Source organism: Myotis lucifugus, unplaced genomic scaffold (assembly GCF_000147115.1).
Source record: "Myotis lucifugus unplaced genomic scaffold, Myoluc2.0 scaffold_518, whole genome shotgun sequence".
NCBI classification, from domain to species: domain Eukaryota; kingdom Metazoa; phylum Chordata; class Mammalia; order Chiroptera; family Vespertilionidae; genus Myotis; species Myotis lucifugus.
Window position 1 is genome coordinate 33,891 of NW_005871566.1, and position 20,370 is coordinate 54,260.

A 20,370-nucleotide genomic window follows, 5' to 3' on the forward strand; every position below is an offset into this window, starting at 1 on the left:
TCTCTCTCACTGTCTCTGTTCATTGTTTCACTGATAACCACGCCCTCCCGTGAGCTCTGTCCCGGAAGGCAGGTTAGGGTGGTGGTCAGAGGGAAGCATGGCCAGGCAGAGGCCCCAGGCCTCCCGTCTGCAGTGTTGGCCGCGCCAGCTGAGCAAGTCCAGGTAGCTGAGACATTTCCTCTCCAAGCTGGTGCGTCTCTTGGGCCATAATTGCTGGAACAGGGGCGGCGCTGGTCTCGGGAAGGGCAGGCCCTTCCTAGGAGGGGCTTTAGGAGCGAGTCCTGGCTGGCAGCCTTGAGGACAGAGGTGGCAGATGACAGCAGAGAAGCCAGCAGGTCTGCTCCCAGGCCGTGACTTCCACCTGTGATATGACTGCTTACCGGTGTGGGTGCACCAGCCCAGGCACCCAAGGACCCCGAGGGCACATAGCTCATCAGTCCTTGAGTGAAGGAAACGGAGGCTCAGGCGCTCCAGCAGCTTGTCCGGGTCCCCCAGCTAATGGAGACTCGAGCCATTTGGGGCCAAAGCTCAGACCCTCCACACGCCCCCCCTCACTTTCCCTGCTAGAATGTTCTTTCCTCTCACTTCACCAGGTCAGTGCATCCCTGTCCCTTCTTCCAAGTGCCTGTCCTGACCACAGCCCTCAGGCGGGCACACGGTGCTCTCAGCATTTACCCTGTCAGCTCACCTTGTATAGAAGAGCACCCGGGGCATAAATCGGATACGTCACCCGGTCACCCACGGATATGGGGACTGGAACAGGAGCGGAAGGGACAGGAGGGTGGCCACAGGGCTGGGGCCTGGGGCTCTCACAGCTGAGGGACATTTGGGAGAGCGTCTTCATGTTCTCCACGGTCCTTTCCCTTTTCTTTGGGAAAACGTTGGCTTCATCCTGTGAACTCCAGGTGGCAGCAGGGAGGAGAAAGGCCCTCACCTGGGCTTACCTGGCACAGGGGACAGCACACAAGCCAGTCCCCTGGGCGCTCTCTGGCCTGAGACCCAGCAGCCCGCCCAGGGCATCCTCACCTGCCCCAGATCCCACTTCGGACGTGCTGTGCTGGGCTTATACGGTGTTTGATATTTTTTAAAAAATGGGTAGCCAACATTTAAAACATATTAAAGTCTATTGAAGCATTAGCTATAAGTATGTACAAACACAGAGGAGCATTTTCACCTGTAGTCCAAATTTCTGGCTTGTTTTGAAAAGTTCGTATGCGGCAGCCCCGAGTCGCAGCAGCCCCTTAAGCTGGACCCGCTCTCCTGTTAGCCGCAGTCCTCACCCTCCCTCTGTATGAATTTGCCCCTTGACTGGCCTGGACCCTGGAGACGCATGACCTACCCCTCAGGCGAGCTTTCCTGCCCCGGCCCAGCGGGTGACGGTCAGCTCCTTGTCTGGGGTCCTGTGGCCTCAACTACACCTGGGTCACCTGCCAGGTTCCCTTCCCAGTCCGCACCCCCTCCTGAAGGTGCACGACCTGGAGTTGGCTTCTGGGCCTCAGTTTCTCACCTGAGAGAGAGGTGGTGAAAGGTCCCCTGGGCAGGCACAGCTAGGCCGGCGGCATTGCTCTGTGTGGCTCTGGTGGACAGTGGGGCCCGGGCCCCGGGGGGAGCCCCAGCCACGCTGGCATTGGCGGGCTCACCCGGCAGGGACCTGCGTCCTCTCTGCTCCTTGGCTCCTGTCGCCTCCCTGCCTGCGAACTCAGCTTCTCCTTGGCCTCTCACTCCCCAGGCCAGGCTGGGCTCCTCCAGGACTCCGGCGGGAAGAACACGGACCCTCCCCCCCGAGGACAGCTTCCCACGCCCACAGGGTCTCCGCATCCCACCACCATCCACCGGCCGCTGCCCCCCAGCCGCGTGATCGAGGAGCTGCACCGGGCACTGGCCACCAAGCACCGTCAGGACAGGTAGGCCCTGCCTTGGCCGAGGGACCTGTGTGCCGAATTCCCCGCTGGCCGCTTGTGGGGTGCACCTGGGAGGTCTCCGGGCTGGCTCACTGCTCTGTGTCACCATCTTGAAGTTCTCAATCCTTTTTTTGGAAAGAGCCAGCATTTGCATTTTGCACCCAGCTCTGCAGCTGGTTTGTGGCTGGTCTTGGTCACACTCTGTGAGGGGTCCCAGGTGGCTCCCAAGGCTCGCCCTGGTCTTGATCTCCCGAGGTTTGTCACATGTGAAGGAGAAGCAAGTTGTTGGCGGGCAAAGTGGACAATGGGCCTACCCAGGCTTGGCGGGAACGCCGGACACCGTGCCCTTCTCAGCTCTCGGGAGCCTTGGCCTGAGCACTTGCTGTGGGCGGTGAGGCAGGTTTTGTTACACGCGTGTCTGTGCTGCTCAGAGCCCCATGTTCTCAGCGGCCCCTGCCACCGACTCAGTGCCGTGTGCGCACGCCTCTCGCTTCTGGTCCTGTGAGTTCGGGACAGAAGCCGAGACATCGCTCTGGTACTGGGTCATTACGGTGCCCAGACAAGCACCCCTGCCCGTCCATTTTGCAGCTTTCCCAGGTGAAGGGACAGCGTCTGACCTGAACTGCCTTTCTGATTCAGTTTTCAAGGGAGGGACAGCAAAGGGTCCCCGAAGAAGCGGGTGGACGTCCGCCTGTCGCGAGCATCCAGCGTGGAGCGGGCCAAGGAGCGGGAGGAGGCCTGGAGCGTGGAGGGCGCCTCAGAGGGCAAGTGGGCGGTGGCCAAGGCGTCGGAGGAGAACAAGGAGAACTTGCTGGTGCGCTCGGAGCTCCAGGACGACCTGCTCCTGTACCAGGACGAAGAGGTGCTGAACGACTCCGTCATCTCCGGTGAGCGGTCCCGCCAGGCCAGTCCCACGAGGTCGTGTCACTGGGCACAGAGCCTGAGTGTGCGGTGGCGCTCCTGCCACAGCCCGAGGAGGGCAGGGCGGGGTCTGTACCTGTGAGGGCGGGAGGGAGCCCCCTCCAAAGACGAGCAAGGGGGGTACAGACGGGCTCGGGCGCCGAGACGTGAGTGAGCTGGTTTTGTCTTGATAATTGCGTGTTCGAGTGTGCGAGGAAAGATAGCTGTGCCTCGGCCGGCGGCATTGACGGGACAGCGGGCACGGGCTGTGCTCAGGAGTCCGGGTTGGGGAAGGGAACAAAGTGCTAACGGAAAGCGAGATGAGACCTACGGGGAGGAAGAGAGGGGAGAGGGATTGGTTCCAGTGTCATCGAAACGGTGTCCGTGTGACAGCCGTGCCCTGGAAGTCCAGCTCTATCAGTCTGCACAGTGTTCAAGGTCAAGGTCACGGTGGCTGCTCTGTCCTACTCTGGAGACTGGGGCTCGGGGACACAGCGCTGTAGACACCCCCTTGATGGGGGGCGGGGGCGGTGCCCAGGCCAGGGCAGGCCGGCTGAGCGGCACTGTCGCTGCGGAGGGTCCAGGGTGGCCTGGCTGCAGGCCTTCCAGGTGGGTGATGGCTATTTAGTGACATATCATCGTTCTTCCTAGAGGCACCTCCTGGTGAGGTCGCAGCCGTGGATAGAGGTGGGGCTCTCGGCAGTGGGGCCAGTGGCTGGACTCAGGGGGACCAGCCCCTGCGGCCCTGCAGGTCCCAGTCTCCTCGCGTCCTCGTGACCGGCTCACCCTGGGCTCCAGGACGGCACTGCGCATGTCCCTCGGAGCTCCAACACCAGTTTTTGCCATCATCTCACTAGTTGCCTGTCTCTCCACTAACGTATCAGTTCCTGATCATTTCCGTTACCTCACATATGCGTCTGACGGTTGTCCGCACAAGGGCAGTACCTACGTGCTCCCCTGGTCCTCACAGGGCCTGGGTCCGAGTTAGAGTCGGCAAGCAGTCGCTGGACAGTGGCTCTGCATGCTGCCCGAGCACCCACAGGTCCCGGTCACTCCTCCAGTCCGTGGCCCCGGCATCAGCTGTCTCTCCTTTGACTGGCTGACCAGGTGTCTTCAGGTCCGAGTTCGGGACCTTTGCCTCCAAACCTGGACTATGCCCTACCCCTGGGGACAGGGACATGGTGCCTGCAAAGCAGGGATATTGTGGCCCAGGGAGCCCTCGTCCCGGTGTCATGAGAAGATGAGCCGTGTCTCCAGGGCGCGTCCAACTTGAGTCTCCTGGGCTTGTCTCCTACAACCTGGTGTTTTTAAGTGAACACGGGTTCGTGGTCTGACAGGGGTGCAGGGAGGGTCGGCCGGTTCTAGAAGCGCCGCTGTGGCTGCCATGCCCCGCTCTCTGACTGTGCCAGCCAACTCCCAGCAGAGTCTCCACCAACAGGGGCCTCCTGTTGGCACCCAGGTCCAGGGCTCACGGTCAAAACTCACGCTCAGCCCTAAGAACACCGTGTGGAGGGCTGGGCCCGCTGCACGTCAGGCCTGCTGAGAGTCCTGCCGTCTAACCTGAGCTCCGAGTGCCGTCCCGGCAGAACGTGGGTCCCTGAGCCCCTGTGGCCGAGCCAGCACTCAGGGTTAGCTCTGGTCATGTTCTCATGTGTCACCGCTCCCTCACCATTAGCCACATCTGAGACAAAACGCTTGGTTATAGAAAAGTCTATAAATGAACGACTCTGCACTGCCTGGCGGCACCACCAAGGATCCGTGGTTATTTGCTTCTCTCGGGTCCAAACCCGCTCCCTTGTCATGGCTGCCTCGTCATGTGTGGGGCTCTGTGGTGCCGAGGCCGAGGGCAGCACATGCATCTTATTCATCATGAGAGCTGTGCTGCTCATTACTCACTTCCTTACCCACTGAGCTTACTGCTGCCGGAGCCTTTGCAGGCTTCGTCCCGCCCACTGGAGTCCTCTGATCGTCAGCATCAGATTCTCCATTTCTATGGCTGGGGAGGCCCCTCCCAGCAGCCGGCGCTGTGAACCCACCGGACGGCGTCCTGCTTGACCAGGTTGTAGTGAGATGTGTCTGTTTCACTCGGAGTGTGACCATTGGGTTTCCATGCAGGACATGTACAGTGTCCTGGTCAGTGCAGAGAGGTGCGTGTGCCTCATACAGTCGCCACAGCCTGCAGTGTGCACACACACTCTGCAGCATGCTTGCACACACATGCCCACACACACAGGTTGCCACTACCTGCAGTGTGCACATGCACTTCGCAGCATGCTTACACACGCACATGCCCGCACACACAGGTCGCCACAGCCTGCAGTGTGCACACATGCTCCACAGCACACTTACACATGCACATGCCCATGCACAGGGCACCTTTTGCGTGTGCCGTCAGCACCAGGAAAAAGCAGGGCAGGGTGGGCATTCTCAAAGACAATGTTTAAAAATGTTTTGTTTTATGGAGCAGTTTTAGGTTCATAGCAAAATTAAGTGAAGGGAACAGAGACTTCCCGTCTACCCTGCCCCAGACCCACACAGCCCCCCATTACCAACACCCCCACCGATGAGCCTGCATGAACGCGTCACCACCTGAGCCTGTGGTTTACATGAGGTTCGCTGTCGGTGTTGTACATCCTGTGGGTCTGGACAGATGTATCATGACATGTGTCATCCATCATTGTAGCATCGTGTCGGGCATCCTCACTGCCCTAAAAACCCTGTGCTCTGCAATCCAGCCCTCCCCCAGCCTCTGGCACCCACTGATCTTCTCGTGTCTCCACAGTTTTGCCTTTACAGAATGTCACAGGGGTGGCATCATGGCATTAGCCTTTCATATTGGCTTATTTCACTCATAATGTGCCGTTAAGATTCCCGCACGCCTTCGCATGGCTGGACGGCTCATTTCTTGTGAGCTCTGAGTGACAGTCCATTGTCTGGATGGACCACTGTTGATTTAGCCCTTCACCAGTGGAAGGACATCCTGGTTGCTTCCAGCTGCTGGCCAGTTGTGAACAAAGCTCTGTAACATCCGCGTGCGGGTTCCTCTGTGGACATCGTTGTCAACTCCTTCGGGTAAACACCGCGGACATGATTACTGGATTGTATGGTGAGAGTACGTATGCTTAATTTTGTAAGAAACCTTCAAACTGTCTTCCAAAGTGAGTGTATCGTTTTGCATTCCCACCAGCAGACCGAGAGTCCCGCTGCTCCACGTCCTCGCCAGCACGTGGTGGTGTCAGTGCTCTGGGTTCTGGCCGTGCCGACAGGTGTGCAGTGAATCTCATTGCATTTCCCCAGTGACGTGGGCCATGGGGCACCTTTCCGTTTGCCTGTCTGCCACCTGTGTATCTTCTTTGGTGAGGGGTCTGTGAAGGTTTGGGCCCGTATTTCGATTGGGTTGTTTGTTTTCTTATGGTTGAATTTTAAGAATTTTTATATATTTTGGATAATAGTCTTTTCTTTAAAATATGTTTTTATTGACTTTTAGAGAGGAAGGGAGAGGGAGAAGGGAGAGAGAGAAACATCGATGAGAGAGAAACATTGATAGGCTGCCTCCTGCACACCCCCTACTGGGGATTGAGTCTACAACCTGGGCATGTGCCCTGACTGGGAATTGAACCGTGACCTCTTGGTGCATGGGCCAGTGCCCAACCACTGAGCCACACTGGCCAGGCTGGTTAATAGTCTTTTATCAGGTATTTCTTTGGCAAATATTTTCTCCCAGTCTATGGTTTGTCTTCTCATTCTCTTGACACTGTCTGTTGCAGAGGAGAAGTTTTTAATTTTAATGAGGTCCAGCTTATCAATTCTTTCTCTCACGGCTGGTGCCTTTGACAGTGTTACATAAAGAGTCACCTCCATATTCATGTCACCGAGGTTTTTTCCTTTGTTAAATTAGGAGCTTTATAGTTTTGATCTTACATTTAGGTCTGTGATCCACTTTGTAAAGGGTATAGTCTGTGTCTAGATTTATTTTTTAAGCTGATTTGCTTCTGGTAGCTGCCCACCACTTACAAAACTGGGTGGGGTGGAGGAGCCCGCTGTAGGGGCGTCAGACAGCAGGTCATGCGGGGCTGTCCTCCATGAAAGGGGAGCCCCACGTGGACTGTTCTGAGGCCTGGGGTGTTTTGTGGGGGTGCAGAGCGGTGGCTGCAAGCAGATCGTGGTCTCGCCCCGATGGCAGCCTGGGCTGTGAGACAGCTGGGGGTTGTGGGACAGGGACCTGGACGGGCGAGTGTGTGATGGGTGTTGGCCAGGCTGGGCTGTGCCTGTGTAGTCCACGGACTTGGCACCTGTGGGCGTGGCAGCTGACTGGCGACCCCAGAGCTGAATGGCGACCCCAGCCCAGGCAGTGAAGAGAGCCCCATGAGCACACAGTCTCTCTTTTTTCCTTCCCGGGACCCTGGGGGAGTGGTCTCTGAGGCTCTTTCAAAAGGCTCTCAAGTTCAAAACTTTTCATAGCAGCACTGAAACTGTACTTGCCTTTCCACCTGCCTGCCTCATGAGTGCAGAGGGAGTTTCCCGGGAGCCGGCGTGCGGACCAAGCCCGCTGTGACTAAGAGGTCAGGCCGTCTCTGGGAACCTCAGGAAAACCAGGCCTAAGGAGTAAGAGCGTGTTCAAACCATGGAAGACCCGGCCTGGGAGCATGTCCAGGGTCTTCAGGACAAGGTGAATGAACAGATGGAGGATCTTAGCAGAGAAACAGAAACTGTCAGAGAGAACCCGACGCAAATTCTAGAATTAAAAAGCATGACCTCTGAAATGAGGATTTCACAGCAGCTGGAGATGGCCCCACAGTGTCCCTGCTTGTGTGAAGACAGGAGTCCCATGCGGGGACTCCTGTGGCCAGGACAGGGCGCCAACCCTGCCGCCCTCCTCTCTCCTGGCACCCGTCCCTCCTCCCACTCAACATCAAAGGCGGGCACGTGAGCCCACGCCTGAGCCCACAAGGTTCCAGCATCGCCGTTTCGGGTGGGAAACAGCTGCCTTAGCAATGGGAGGACGCGCTGGCATCCTTGCCGCTAGGACTTCGCGCATCTCCGTAATTTCCTTAAAGTGCATTCCAAAGTGGGCCTAATTGAGAGAAAGATGGCGAGTTCCTTTCTAACTCCAGAGCCCCTGGCCTCCTGTTCCCATTTGTACATTATTTCCTCCTCCTCCCCAGAGGGTGCCCAGGACTGGTTCTGGAAGCGGCAGCGCAGGACGTGGGTGGAGCAGGGCCAGGCGTGCCCATGGAGACCTGAAATAGGCGGTGGCCTTGGCTCGCAGTCCTGCTGTCCCGGGGATGGGGCTGGTGGAGTATTCATGTGCAGGGAAACGCGGAGAGAGGACATTCCCTACAGCTTTGGTTAAAAGAGCAAAACCAAACAGCCCCCGGATGTCCATTCTCGGCGGCTGGACCCGCAAGCGATGAGGCAGCGTGGCATCCACACTCCGAAGAACGTGCCGCCGTGAACCCGAGCCCGACCCCTGAGCTCGGCCCGCTGCTGCCACGGTGCGGCGTGGGGGCCCGGTGGGAAGTGGAGAGTCAGGGGGAACTGTGAGCGTCTGTTGAGTAGACGCAGGTCTGGAAGGAGAATGGGTGAGCTCTGGTGGTGGTTGCTGGAGGTGCGAGGGGGTGCGGGAGGTGATCTTCCACCACAGCTGTGAGCCGTGAGCTGTTCGCAACGAGCTTGTGTAATTTCTGTGCTCGAGTGAGAGAACATGCTTCTCTGAGCCAGACCTCTGCTGGGACCCAGAGCGGCTCATGTCTCCCCGAACGGTGCTGTCCCTCCCCTTCTTCCCGCGTGAAGTCTCCTGGGTCCCTTGCAGCTCCGGGGCCGGGCCCGGGCCAGGGGTCAAAGCGGGGCTTTGTGGTCAGCACATGGTTTCTCCTTTGAAGTTTGTTGATTTGGGGAGTGACGGTGGTTGCTTTCCAAGTGCTCGGCCACCTCGCTCCCAGCTGGTCAGGCTGGGTTAGCACTTCAGCTGTCGAATTTGATTTGCTGAAATTTTGTTTAGAATTTTACATCGATGTTCATAGGAGCTGTTAGTCTTTCGTTTTCTTTAATTCTCTTTTCTGGTTTTGACAACCCAGAGAACTCTAGCCTGATGGCATGAGTTGTAAGTATCCCCTTTGTTTTGATGTTTATCTAGAATAATGTGTACAGAATTGGTGTTTACTTCTCAGCGTGTTTCACGGGGTTTATGAGAGCACGCATCTGGCCCTGTGGGGCTCCTGTGTGTGTGTGGAGGCAGGTTTTTAACTGGGAAGTACATGTGTTGGTAGATGTAGGCCTGTTTGAGTGAGCCTCGAGGCTGGCACGGAGCCTCGAGGCTGGCACGGAACCAGAGGCAGCTCCTGCCCTCCGCTCCCTGACATGGGGTTCCTCATTCAACAGTTTGATCAAATGGTTTTTTAAAATATCTTTTTATTGATCTCAGAGAGGAAGGGAGAGGGAGAGAGAATCATTGATTGGCTGCCTCCTGCACGCCCCCCACTGGAGATCAAGCCCACAACCCGGGCATGTGCCTCGACCGACGGAATGGAACCATGACCTGCTCGTTCACAGGTCGACACTCCACCACTGAGCCATGCCAGTCGGGCAGTTTGATCAATTTTATTGCTCTTCTCAAAGAACCGGCTCTTGGATTCTAATATTTTCTTTGTTGTTTTTCTATGTTTGATTTTATCGGTTTCTGCTCTGATCCTTATTAGTTTTTCTACTTCCTTGATTTTAATTTGCTCTTCCTTTCCTAGTCTGTTGAGATGGACTCTGAGGGCACTGATTCAAGTCCTTTCTTCTTTTCTAATAGCCACATTTGATGCTGTAAATGTTTCCCCCGAAACCCTTATGATAGGTTGTATTTTTATTTACTTCAAAATGCTTTCTAATTTCCCCTTCGATTTCTTCTTGAAACTATGGATTATTCAAAAGTGTTTTTATTTCGTTTCCAAACAGCTGGGTATTTTTCTACAGACATTTTTATTATTGATTTCCAGTTCAACCGCACTCTGAGCAGAGCACATGCTTAGTGTGACAGGAGTACTTTAAATGTATTAAGACGTCGAACGGTCCAGAATATGGTTCTCTTGGTGAAGGTCACCGTGCACTTTAAAGAATGTGTATTTTTCAGTTTGGGGTCGCATGTTTTTATAAATGTTAACCAAACCCAATTGCTTGAGGATGGTGTTCACACCTGCCTCACTCTCACACGTCTGCCTGCCCATTCTGCCTGCTGCTTGGAGGGTTCGCCATCTCCAACTGTCTCTGACCTGTCAGTTTCTGCTTCACGTATTTGAACCACTTAATAGGGCCATAAGCATTTAGGATCAGTCTGCCCTCCTGACGTCGTCCCCTTATCACTATGAGAGACCTGTCTGTTCCTGGCAGGGCTCTTTGCTCTGAAATCTGCCTTGTCTGACAGTAGCAGACACTGCAGCTTTCTTCTGATTAGTTTTAGATTAGAATATCCTTCTCCTATGTCCTTTTAATCTATTTGTGTCTTTTTGTCTTTATTGATTAAGGTATTACATATGTGTCCTTATCCCCCCATTGTCCTCTACCCCCCTACACGCCTCCCCCCAGTGTCTGTATCTATTGGTTATGCTTATATGCATGCACATAAGTCTTTTGGTTGATCTCTCCCCCTTCCTCCCACCCTCCCCTGCCTTCCCTCTGAGTTTTGACAGTCTGATCGATGCTTCTCTGTCTCTGGATTGAAAGTTTTTATTTTTAAACAATTATTTAATTTCAGAAAACTATAATTCAGGGTTAAAAATACAGGAAACTAAACTTAGTAAGTTAAATGATTCATTTCTGGCATTACTCTGCCGGTGTATAGTAAGATCACATGTATGCTTACACAACTGTATTCCTGTACATATACACAGGCATACCTTTCTACACGTCGCTTCTCACAGCCTCATCGTGACTGGCCTTGTTCCTCAGGGACACCTGCCCCCACTGTCTCCCTGGGCTCACCATATTCAGGGGTACAAGTCCCCTCTTGTAGGAAATCAGGTGCTTTCATTTCTCACGCTCATAAATGAGGCCGGATGGTCACCCTGGAGGTGTCTTTTATGTGCTCGTCCGTTTGTTTTGGGAGGCAGACTCCTGGAGGTAGGACTTCTGGCCCAAAGCTCGGCCAGCAGAGATTTCTGGGAGCCTTTGGGAGGAGATTGCTGGCCTCAGTCTGGACAGAAGGGTGTCCTGGCTGGTTCTCGCCGCCCGCCTGCCCAGCGCGCCCTGGGCCACGTGCTGGCCAGGCACTCGCACCGGTTGGGTAGGTGCACGTTCCATTCATGAAAAGCGCTCGTTTTAAGCTACATGTTTGGAAATGTCCTTCGCTGACTTTTAAGTAGCAAAACCTGGTAACCTCCTGATGCCTTGGGAAGACCTGAGGTGTGTTTGTTGCAGCCCTACTGTGTGCCCAGTATGCTCATGGAGGCTGGATGGTGAGCAGAGGAGGACTTGGCCCGTGCACAGATTTCACGTGGGTGAATTATCAGTTGCATCTGGAGATCCCTGGTGAAAGCGTCCTCAGTTACGGACAATGGGACTGAAGTTTGTAATGACACCTGATCTATTTGCAGAGGCTTAGGGACTTGATCAGAAGCGGAAACGGTTAGCCACAGTCAGCATAGTTTTGTGGTTAAGTGTATTCTAGTTCTCTGGGAGTGGCAGTCCCTTCCCGCCATGGGTTAGACCCTTGACATTCACGATGGCTTGGTCCCTTTGAGGGGCCTTTGACTCCCCATGCCACCGTAGCCAGTCTCCCCCAGAGCACGCAGGCAGGACCCACTGAGACAAGCATGCAGCCCGCCAGGGTCTTCGCGGTTCTGTAAGCACAGGGCCCGTGCCGTCCATGGAGCTGGGACCGCAATTCAGGCTGGAGCCCTTGCTGACATGGTTTTGGGGGTCATTATTTTTTTCTTTTCTCTATAAAACACATGATTGAGTTCAGATTAGAATCCAAGCCTCAGCTGAGTTCAACTTTTTGTCTTACTTCATCCCAACCTTCTGTGAAACAATTGTGTTATTAGACTTATTTCTTTGAATTTTCATCTCCCACACGAGGAATTGACTTTCTTTTGGGAGCCTTTTTTCTTAAGAAATAGTTTGTCTTCAAACTTGTGGGAGAGACCACGTGGGGTGATGGTTTGAGCCCCAGGAGTTAAATCTATGCTCCTAGCAACACACACCCTGCACACCTGTGGTCGGCATCACCCTCCGTGAGGCAGGTGGGGCTCTGCTGTTCAGGAGGCGACACCCTATTCCCGGCCGAGTGACCCCGCCTGTGTTTGCAGCCACACTCCAGTCCTGCTCTGAAGTGAGTCCAGACATTCTGTCCCCCAGGACCCTTTTGTAAAAAAATATATTTTTATTGATTTCAGAGAGGAAGGGGGAGGGAGAGAGAGAGAAACATCAATGATGAGGGAGTCATTGATTGGCTGCCTCCTGCATGCCCCCTATTAGGGATCGAGCCCACAACCCAGGTATGTGCCCTTGACCTGGGAATCAAACCTGGGACCCTTCAGTCTGCAGGCCAACATTCTATCCACTGAGCCAAACCGGCAGGGCATGTCCCCCAGGATCTTACTCCTGCCCGGATTCCACCCCCTGACTTGACATGTGCAGAACATAGGATTGCCTCCGCCCTCTGGACCCTGAGCCAGCCCCACCTCATCTCTTCACTCAGCAGTGATCATTAATAACCTACTTTGCCAACACTGTCCTGGGACCTGGAGAGCAGACGGCAGTTGAAGTTAAAGTCTCGTGGGAGAGACAGAATAAACTAACAAACAACGGAGAGGCATGTGAGGGCGGAGTTAATAGGGTGATAGTGACGGAGCCCCGGCAGACCTGTCTGAGGAGATGGTTCGAGGCTGGCACAGGGCTCAGCAAGAGGCCAGCCCCGGACGATGTGGCAGAGCAGGTCCCGGCAGAGGACAGACGCGGGTGTGGCTCAGGGGGGACATTTCAGGAACTGAAAGAGCCACCTGGCCAGAGGGTAGCGGGCAGTGGGGAGGGTTGCCGTGGGTAAAGAAACTAAGTTATGACCCAAACGTGGACACTTTTGAAAAAACAAGTGGGTGCTATTAATAATCAGCTGGGGCAACTGGTGTCGCCCAGCACTGGCCCTGGGGACTTGGCCATGTGACCGACCCGCCACCATAGAGGTGGGAGATGGCACTGTTGCCGTCCCTGTCACCGCTGTTCCCCTGGAAGTCACCACAAGCTGACAGCGCCCCTCGCTCTGTCCACACCCTTTCCCCAGGCAGGTGGGGGCTGCAGGGACACGCTGCCCGCACTCCTAACACTGTCTTTGCTGCACATCTCCCGGCTCCCCCAGGAACTCTGCCGAGGAAATGCAAGAAGGAGCTGCTGGCGGTGAGACTGAGGAACCGGCCCAGCAAGCAGGAGCTGGAGGACCGGAACATTTTCCCCCGGAGGACAGATGAGGAGCGGCAGGAAATCCGGCAGCAGATAGAGATGAAACTCTCCAAGTAAGTACGCTGGGGGAGATGGGGGGGGGGCACAGAGCCGAGGCTGGCCGCAGCAGAGCCCTGCGAGTCTCCCCTCTCCCCCCGCGCCTGCCTCCGTGGGCTCTGAGCACGCTCCTCCGTGGGTTGCTGGGCCTGCCACTCCCCACACTTGGCCCTTGTCTGGTTCAATCTCTGCCAGTTAGGGTTAGGGTTGAGGTTGGGGTTGGGGTTGGGGTTAGGGTCAGGGCTAGGTTCAGTCTTCCCAGTTCCTGCCGCCCAACCTCGTGCCGCTCACTGTGTCAGCGCAATGAGCCGGGCTCGCTGATGCAGGTGCAGTCACATAAGTTTCATTTGGTCATTTCTCGTTTTAGTGAGATGGAGCAGTTTTTTCAGTGTTTATCAGCTCTTTTGGCTTCTTCTTCATGTTCCTTACCTGCGGTGTTCTTCACTGTCCCATTGTAGGGGTTACTGTGGAAGTGCTGGCTCTGCCCGTCTCAGCTCTCTGGATGATGCAGTCCTCCCTGTGAGGGACTTGCATTTCTGTTTTGTTCGCTTCCCTTGGATGTGCAGCATTTGGCACTTTTAAGGTCACAGGTCACCGATCAGATACTTTAGGCGTCGGCAGACTTTTGCTTCGAGGGGCCGGGTCGAGACTGTGTGCGCTGGGTTAGCGGGCGGCATGGACTGAGTGTGATGCATAGCTGTGCCAACAACACTTTGTTTACAAACACCGGCCCACAGAGTTGGCTGACCTCTGTTACCGTGCATGGCTCACCTGTCCCTGCCATGTTTCAAAAACCCTTTGCTACTCAGAGGTGAAAACTATATTTACTCACCAGAGTATTTTTCAGTGTCTTCCAAAGAGGCCACTGCACAACAGTTTTCTATTTCATAAAGGAGCCGCGTTCTCCTTTCACGTAGAATATTAAGTGAATTAATTTAAGGGAAGATCGTGAGACCCCGTGACAGTACCTGTGATTCAGATGCAGGACGGGGTTGGCAGTGCTGCTCTGAGTGCAGAGGCGGGCCCCGCCTGCCGTGGTGCAAGAGGGTAGCCGGGCCCCTCTGTTACCCAGAGACCATAATTTTACACATTGTAGTAATAGCTCCTTGGATGTTTGTCGTCGTGTTTAAAAATGGAAAAGCACCCCCTGAACTCGATGCAGAGCAGCCAGTGAGAAATCGCCGGAGGTCAGACTACGCCCGCCCGGGCCAGTTGGTTGCCCTGCAGAAAGGGTTTAATGGATCCCTTTGTCTTTGTTTTGCCTCCTTCCTGAGGTTCTCCTGCCAGCACTTGCTGACTAAGTCAGCCTCTGGTTGCCATGGCAACATGCCATTCCCTCCATGTCCTGAAGGGCAGTTGGTGTTTTTGTTTTATTTCCAGATCCTTAAAATTTGATTCTTTGAGTGCTCCTGGGGCTTTTCTGGTGGAAGTGGTCACGGTGTTCCCTCACCCCCACGACACCCTCTGTGCCGGACCTGGGGACCCAAGTACGTTCAGTCCCCTTGGGAGGAGTGAAGCTCTGTGACGAGCCCTACCCCCTCTGCAGGGCCCGCTCCTTCAGCACCTGTGTAAGTGACGGGAAGCTGGGGACCCCAGCTCCCACGTGCCTGGAATTCAGCACCGAGGCGCACACACGGTTTAAGAGGCGTCTGTGGTCAGGGTGCCGACGTAGTTTTAAGGGCTGACCCTATGCACGAGGGTTGCTTACTTTCCCTCCTTTACTTTAATCCTTACAAGAACCTGTAAAGTAGGTGTTATTGTCATCACCATTTTACAGAGCAGAAAACTAAGTCTATTTTTTTCTTTATAAATTAAAAAATGTTTTTCAATTACAATTGACATCACTGTTACGTTAGCTTCAGATGTACGGCATAGGGCTTCGACATGTACCTCCCTTACCAGGTGTCCCTGAGAAGGCTAGCACCACCTGGCACCATTATATAGTTACTGCAAAGTTGTTGGCTGTATTCCGTGTGCTGTACTTTATATCCCCATGACTGTTCTGCAGCCACCGATCTCAGTTCCTTCACCCTTTTCAGCCCGTCCCCCAGCCCCCTCCCATCTGGCAATCATCAGTCTGTTCTCTGCATCTATAAGTCTGTTTCTATTTTGTTTGTTGATTTTGTTCTTTAGATTCCACATGAGTGAAATCATGTGGTATTTGTCTTCCTCTGTCTGACTTATTTCACTGAGCATAACACACCTAAGTGTTTATGTTTTCATGGCCGAGTGCTATTCCATTGTACGTGTGCACCACTTCTTTATCCACTTGCCTGCTGATGGCTGCCCCCACGTGTTGGCTGTTGCAAATAACATAGCAGTGCAAGTGTCTTTTCAGGTTAGTGTTTTGGATTTCTTTGAATAAGTACCCCAAAGTGGGGTTGCTGAGTCATATGAGAGTTCTGTTTTTAATTTGTTGAGGCGCCTTCATACTGGGTGAAAACTAAGTGTTACTGAGAGGTTAAGGGACTTGCCCAGGGCCCCACGCCGGGTGCCTCGTTCACGTTAGTCACAGCGTTGCATTCTCCTTGTGTTGAGTTAGCTTCTCTGGGGTGCACTCAGCCCTGCAGCAGATGCTCGCCTCGGAGCAGAGTGCTTCGGGCCTCTGTTAGGGTGGGTGGCGGGACATGATGCCACTGTCCCCGACATGGAGCCGTGGGAGGTAGTGAAGACACCCGGGAAGATTCCCGGCTGAGCACAGGCTTTGGGGAAAGGCTGTGAAGTGTGTGAACATCGTCTTCCAGTCTCCCTCCTCGTTGGAATGGTGGCCCTTTGGAAGGTTCCAGGCAGTCCCTGTAAAGACACATCAAGGCGTGTTCCTGGCAGGAGGTGCTCCGGGGCGCTGCTGCTGCATGGTCCTGGCCCGGCCACTCCTGGGCTGGTTGTCACCTGTGTGTATGTGTGTGGGGGGAGGGAGGGGGAATGCGTGCCGTAGGCCTCAGGAGGATGAAAGGAGCTCCCTGACCGAGCAGCTCCTGGGGCAGGGGGGCGGCAGGCCGGCCAGGTCGCGGTGTTCTCCTGTTGTTGATGATAAGATGGTGGCTATTCCTGCCTGAGCGCTGCTGGAACCTTCTGTTACCCCTCCCCGGGGTGGTCCTCCTCTCTGGGGCCCTATGGCCTTGTGCGGAGCCAATTCACCCTCAGCCTGTCCTTCAGGAGAGGCACTTAGCATGTGAACACAGGTGCTAAGTGACCTGGGAGCCCATGCCTTTGAACATTCTGTTCTGCAGCTGAACAGGCTGCCCACACTGGGCCTCATGCAAGTGCAGGTCCCCTGGAGAGAACTGTGGGCGGGGAGAGTGCTGTGGGTGGGGGGAGTAGTGTGGGTGGGGGGAGTAGTGTGGGTGGGAAGAGTAGTGTGGGCGGGGGAGAGTAGTGTGGGCAGGGAGAGTACTGTGTGCCCACCAGGCCTGCCTGCACCAGCAGGGTCTCCAGAAGGAGCTGCCACTTGGAAGGGTGGGGAGAAGGGACAGCTTGATCATGGTGGCTGGACCCCAGAGCCTTTGACTTGGTCCCTTCATTCTACTGAACCTTTGAGAAAAGCTGGGCACGGAGCCGGCGTCTTGGTTCTGTGGACACAGAGTTTTGAAAATACAGAAAACTTTTTTTTCTGCATTTATCAAAAAGAGGGAGAGAGACTTTTAATTGCCAGAAAGGAAGCCACACCTTGGGAAGTGTAGAGGGCCACGGCCGTTGTGGGGGGTGCCGGCTAATGGGCCCTTGAGAACTAGTTGCTCATTTCCCTCCTCCCAACCTGCACTGGCTGGGAGCTCAGCTCGTCCCCAGGGACTCAAATCCAGTCCCTCAGGTGTCACCCAAGATGGGGACAGAGAGCGGTTGTTAGTAGTTGAGGAGAGGTGCAGGGGGCAGCGGGCATGCCTTCTGTGAAACAGCTTCCTGCTGGGCGCCCGCGTGTGTACATGTGCATGTACATGTGTCTCCTGGAATACGCTAATGGGCCTGTTTCTCAGACGAGGAGACTGGCTCAGAGCAGTGCGGCCATTCGTGTCTGCTCACACAGCAGAAACGTGGGGGTAACAGGTCATCTGACCCACAGCAGTTTCCACTTCTGACTGTGCATCCAGATCACCAGGGAGCTCTGTGCGAACACAGGCTCCTAGACCCCACTCCACATCTCCGGAGTAGGGGCCGACACTTCAGCAATTTTCTCTCCCGCGTGCCCCTGCTATGTCCTCCTCAGGACCTTGGACTGCGAGGCGCTAGGCTCAAAATAAGCTGCGCCTGCATCCATCGTAGCCGCCTGTGGGTATCTTAGCAAAGCAAACTCTGTAATCGTGTTTCCTTTTTTGCTTTGGCCACCAGGCAGCTCACAGCACCTATGGGAACTGTGTGGTATCATTTTGGGTATGTGCCTGTGTTTGGCCTCAGTTTTCTCAACTCTTAGCTTTATCTTTATGGGGTATACATGATTTCAAGTCCATTTCTAGATTTTATTATATATGTAGTGTTCATCCTCACCCAAGGATTTTTTCCCATTGATTTTTTAGAGAGTGTGGAAGGGAGGGAGGGGGAAAGAGAGAAACATCGATATGAGAGAGACACATCAATTGGTTGCCTCCCGCATGTGCTCCAACCGGGGCCGGGTATCAAACCTGCAACCCAGGTGCATGCTCCTTGACTAGGAATTGAACCTGCAACCCTTTAATGGGTGGGCCCATGATCTAACCACTGAGCACACTGTCCAGGGCTAGATCTTATTATAAAGATACATCTATTTTATGGTGTCCTTGTTAGCATGTGAGATTTCCCCACACGATCCAATTCACAAGAGTTGTGTATCCATCGCCACGATTTTAGAACATTTTCCTTACCCACAGAGAAGCCGTCACCACTTACCTGTTTCCCACCCCTGGAGCTGCGCCAGGTCCTGTGGACATTTTCCCAGTTACTGCCCCAGGTGGAGGGGGCACTACACCTGAGGCCCGTCCCAAACATCACCAAGTGTTAGGGTCACCGTTGTCATCTTCATCAGCTTTGTTTTCGTCACCATCTCCACCTTTTTCCTCAAGCTCTTCATTATCATCACCCTCTTTATCTTCATCACCATCTTCACCACATTTTTTGTCAACATCTTCATCACCTTCATCTTCCTCATTATCTCCTTTGTCTTTACTGTCAACATTGTCATCGACATCTTCACCATCTTTGCCTTCCTCGTCCCCTCATCGTCATCTTCATCACGATCAATAATGTCTAGTCCTTGATAGGTTGGTGGGAAGCACTTAGGAAACATGGGTTCTCAGCCCCCTGGACATCTGGGGCTTCCTCTCTCCGTGGTCCAGGGGAGTGAAGGCCACATCGACGGCCGGGCCGGGGGCTCCTGCGGACTCCCGCCTGGACAGAAAGGGAGACTTGAAAGAGGTGGGCAACAGAGGGTGGGGCAGGACCAGGCTCTCACAGACCTGCAGGTCCCCCTGGGACCTCAGCCCCCAGCAGTGACCTGGTGGCTGGTGAGGTAGGGCCACCCCTTGGCTGGCCTGGGCAGGGTCCCGCTCTTTGGATTTTGAGCTTCAGGAACAAAGACAATTTGTGTTTAGCAATTTCTCTGCTTTGCCTCCTTTTGTGATGAAGCACATTTACCCCACTTGCTCCCCAAGCCCTCAAGGCGTCCAGTGAGTGGCTAGCGATTCAGTCTCCCCAATATAAAACCTCGGGGCACACGAGGGTCAGGCCTGTTCTGTCCAGATAAACCCTCCCTGGCCCTGACTCGACACCACCTGCCCGCTGCTGCTATGGCTAGGAGCCTGCCCTCGAATACTGCACAGCCTTCAAGGTCAAGAAGGCCTGATTGTTAAGGCACTTTCAAGGATTTATTACAAAATGCAAAGGAACCCGAGGGCCCCGTGCAATGTGGTAGGGAGGGTGGGACAGGGGCGGGCCCATGGGAGGTTGTGGGGAGGGTGGGATGGGGCTGTGCGCGGGCCCTGGGAGGTTGTGGGGACAGTGACATGACCCCTGTCCCGGAGGAAGACAGGTGAGGCCAGTGCAGTCCTCGATATGAACTGTGGCTTGTACACCTTCTACTTTTATTTATTTATTTTTGTTAGTCCTGACCTGAGGATTTTTTTGCATTGTTCTTTAGAGAAAGTGGAAGGGAAAGGGAGAGACAGAGAGAGAGAAACATTGATGTGTGAGACACATTGATTGGTTTCCTCCCTGCATATGCCCTGACCAGGGCCAGAGATCGAGCCTGCAACCGTGGTATGTGCCCTTGACCGGAATCAAACTCGGGACCCTTCAGTCCATGGGCTGATACTCTAACCACTGAGAAACTGGCCAGGGCACCTTCTGCCTTTAGGTGTAGTAGCTAAGCAACAGGAAACAGCTCCTGAATGGGAAGGGTTTGACAAAACCTAAGCCTTGGAGCACATCCGCACAAGCCTTGGCGCTGGCGCAGCACTGAGGGTGCCCGGGAGGGAGAGCGCGGGTGGGGCTGTGGCCCCTGCGGGGCGGGCTCGGCTCCCTTGTTTGGTGCTGATGTGGAACACGCCGAGTCCTTCGAGTCCTCCCCGGGTCAGCTGCTGTCTGTTTTCCTCAGTTGCTTGGGAATCTGTCCAGGAAGGTACAGTATGTTTTGTAAGAAAATGCAAGACCACATCCATCTCCCGTCATTGTCCATAAACATGACTCCTGACCCGGGGGAGCAGGTGGCCTGCTGGGTTTGAGGTCGTCTGGCTGGAAGTGAGGACTGAGTGAGCCCTGAGGAGTCACCTGGCCTGCCTGAGCTTGTCTGTTTGCAGGGACTGACTGTATCGGCCTGCCTTACCCGGACAGGGCTCATGCTGTGTGAGCGGCAGTCGTAGCAATGCTAGTGCAATGACAGCTAACATTTACTAACTCATGTTCCATGCCAGGGACTCTGCTGTGCCTGCATTCACTCAAGTCTGAGATGTAAATACTCAGAGAGGGTAGCTAAGATGTACAAAGTCACACCGCTGGTAGGTGATGGACTGAGATTGGACCCAGCTGGCCATCTGGCTCTGGATGCCAGACCTGGAACCACCCTGCTTCATGAAATAGTTGTAGACAGTCAGGCCTGGCCTGGTGGTTCCACAGTCTCTGAGGATCCAGGCTC

General features: G+C 54.6%; 1 protein-coding gene across 1 annotated transcript in view; it reads left to right on the forward strand.

The window, feature by feature from the left end:
* Positions 1-20,370, forward strand: part of PHACTR3 (phosphatase and actin regulator 3) — a 56,535-nt gene that overhangs the window by 17,106 nt on the left and 19,059 nt on the right. Inside the window, exons 3-5 of the mRNA XM_014446229.2 lie at positions 1,730-1,904; positions 2,541-2,788; positions 13,138-13,291. Coding sequence (XP_014301715.2) covers positions 1,730-1,904; positions 2,541-2,788; positions 13,138-13,291 — 577 coding nt within the window. The remainder of the gene's footprint in view (positions 1-1,729; positions 1,905-2,540; positions 2,789-13,137; positions 13,292-20,370) is intronic.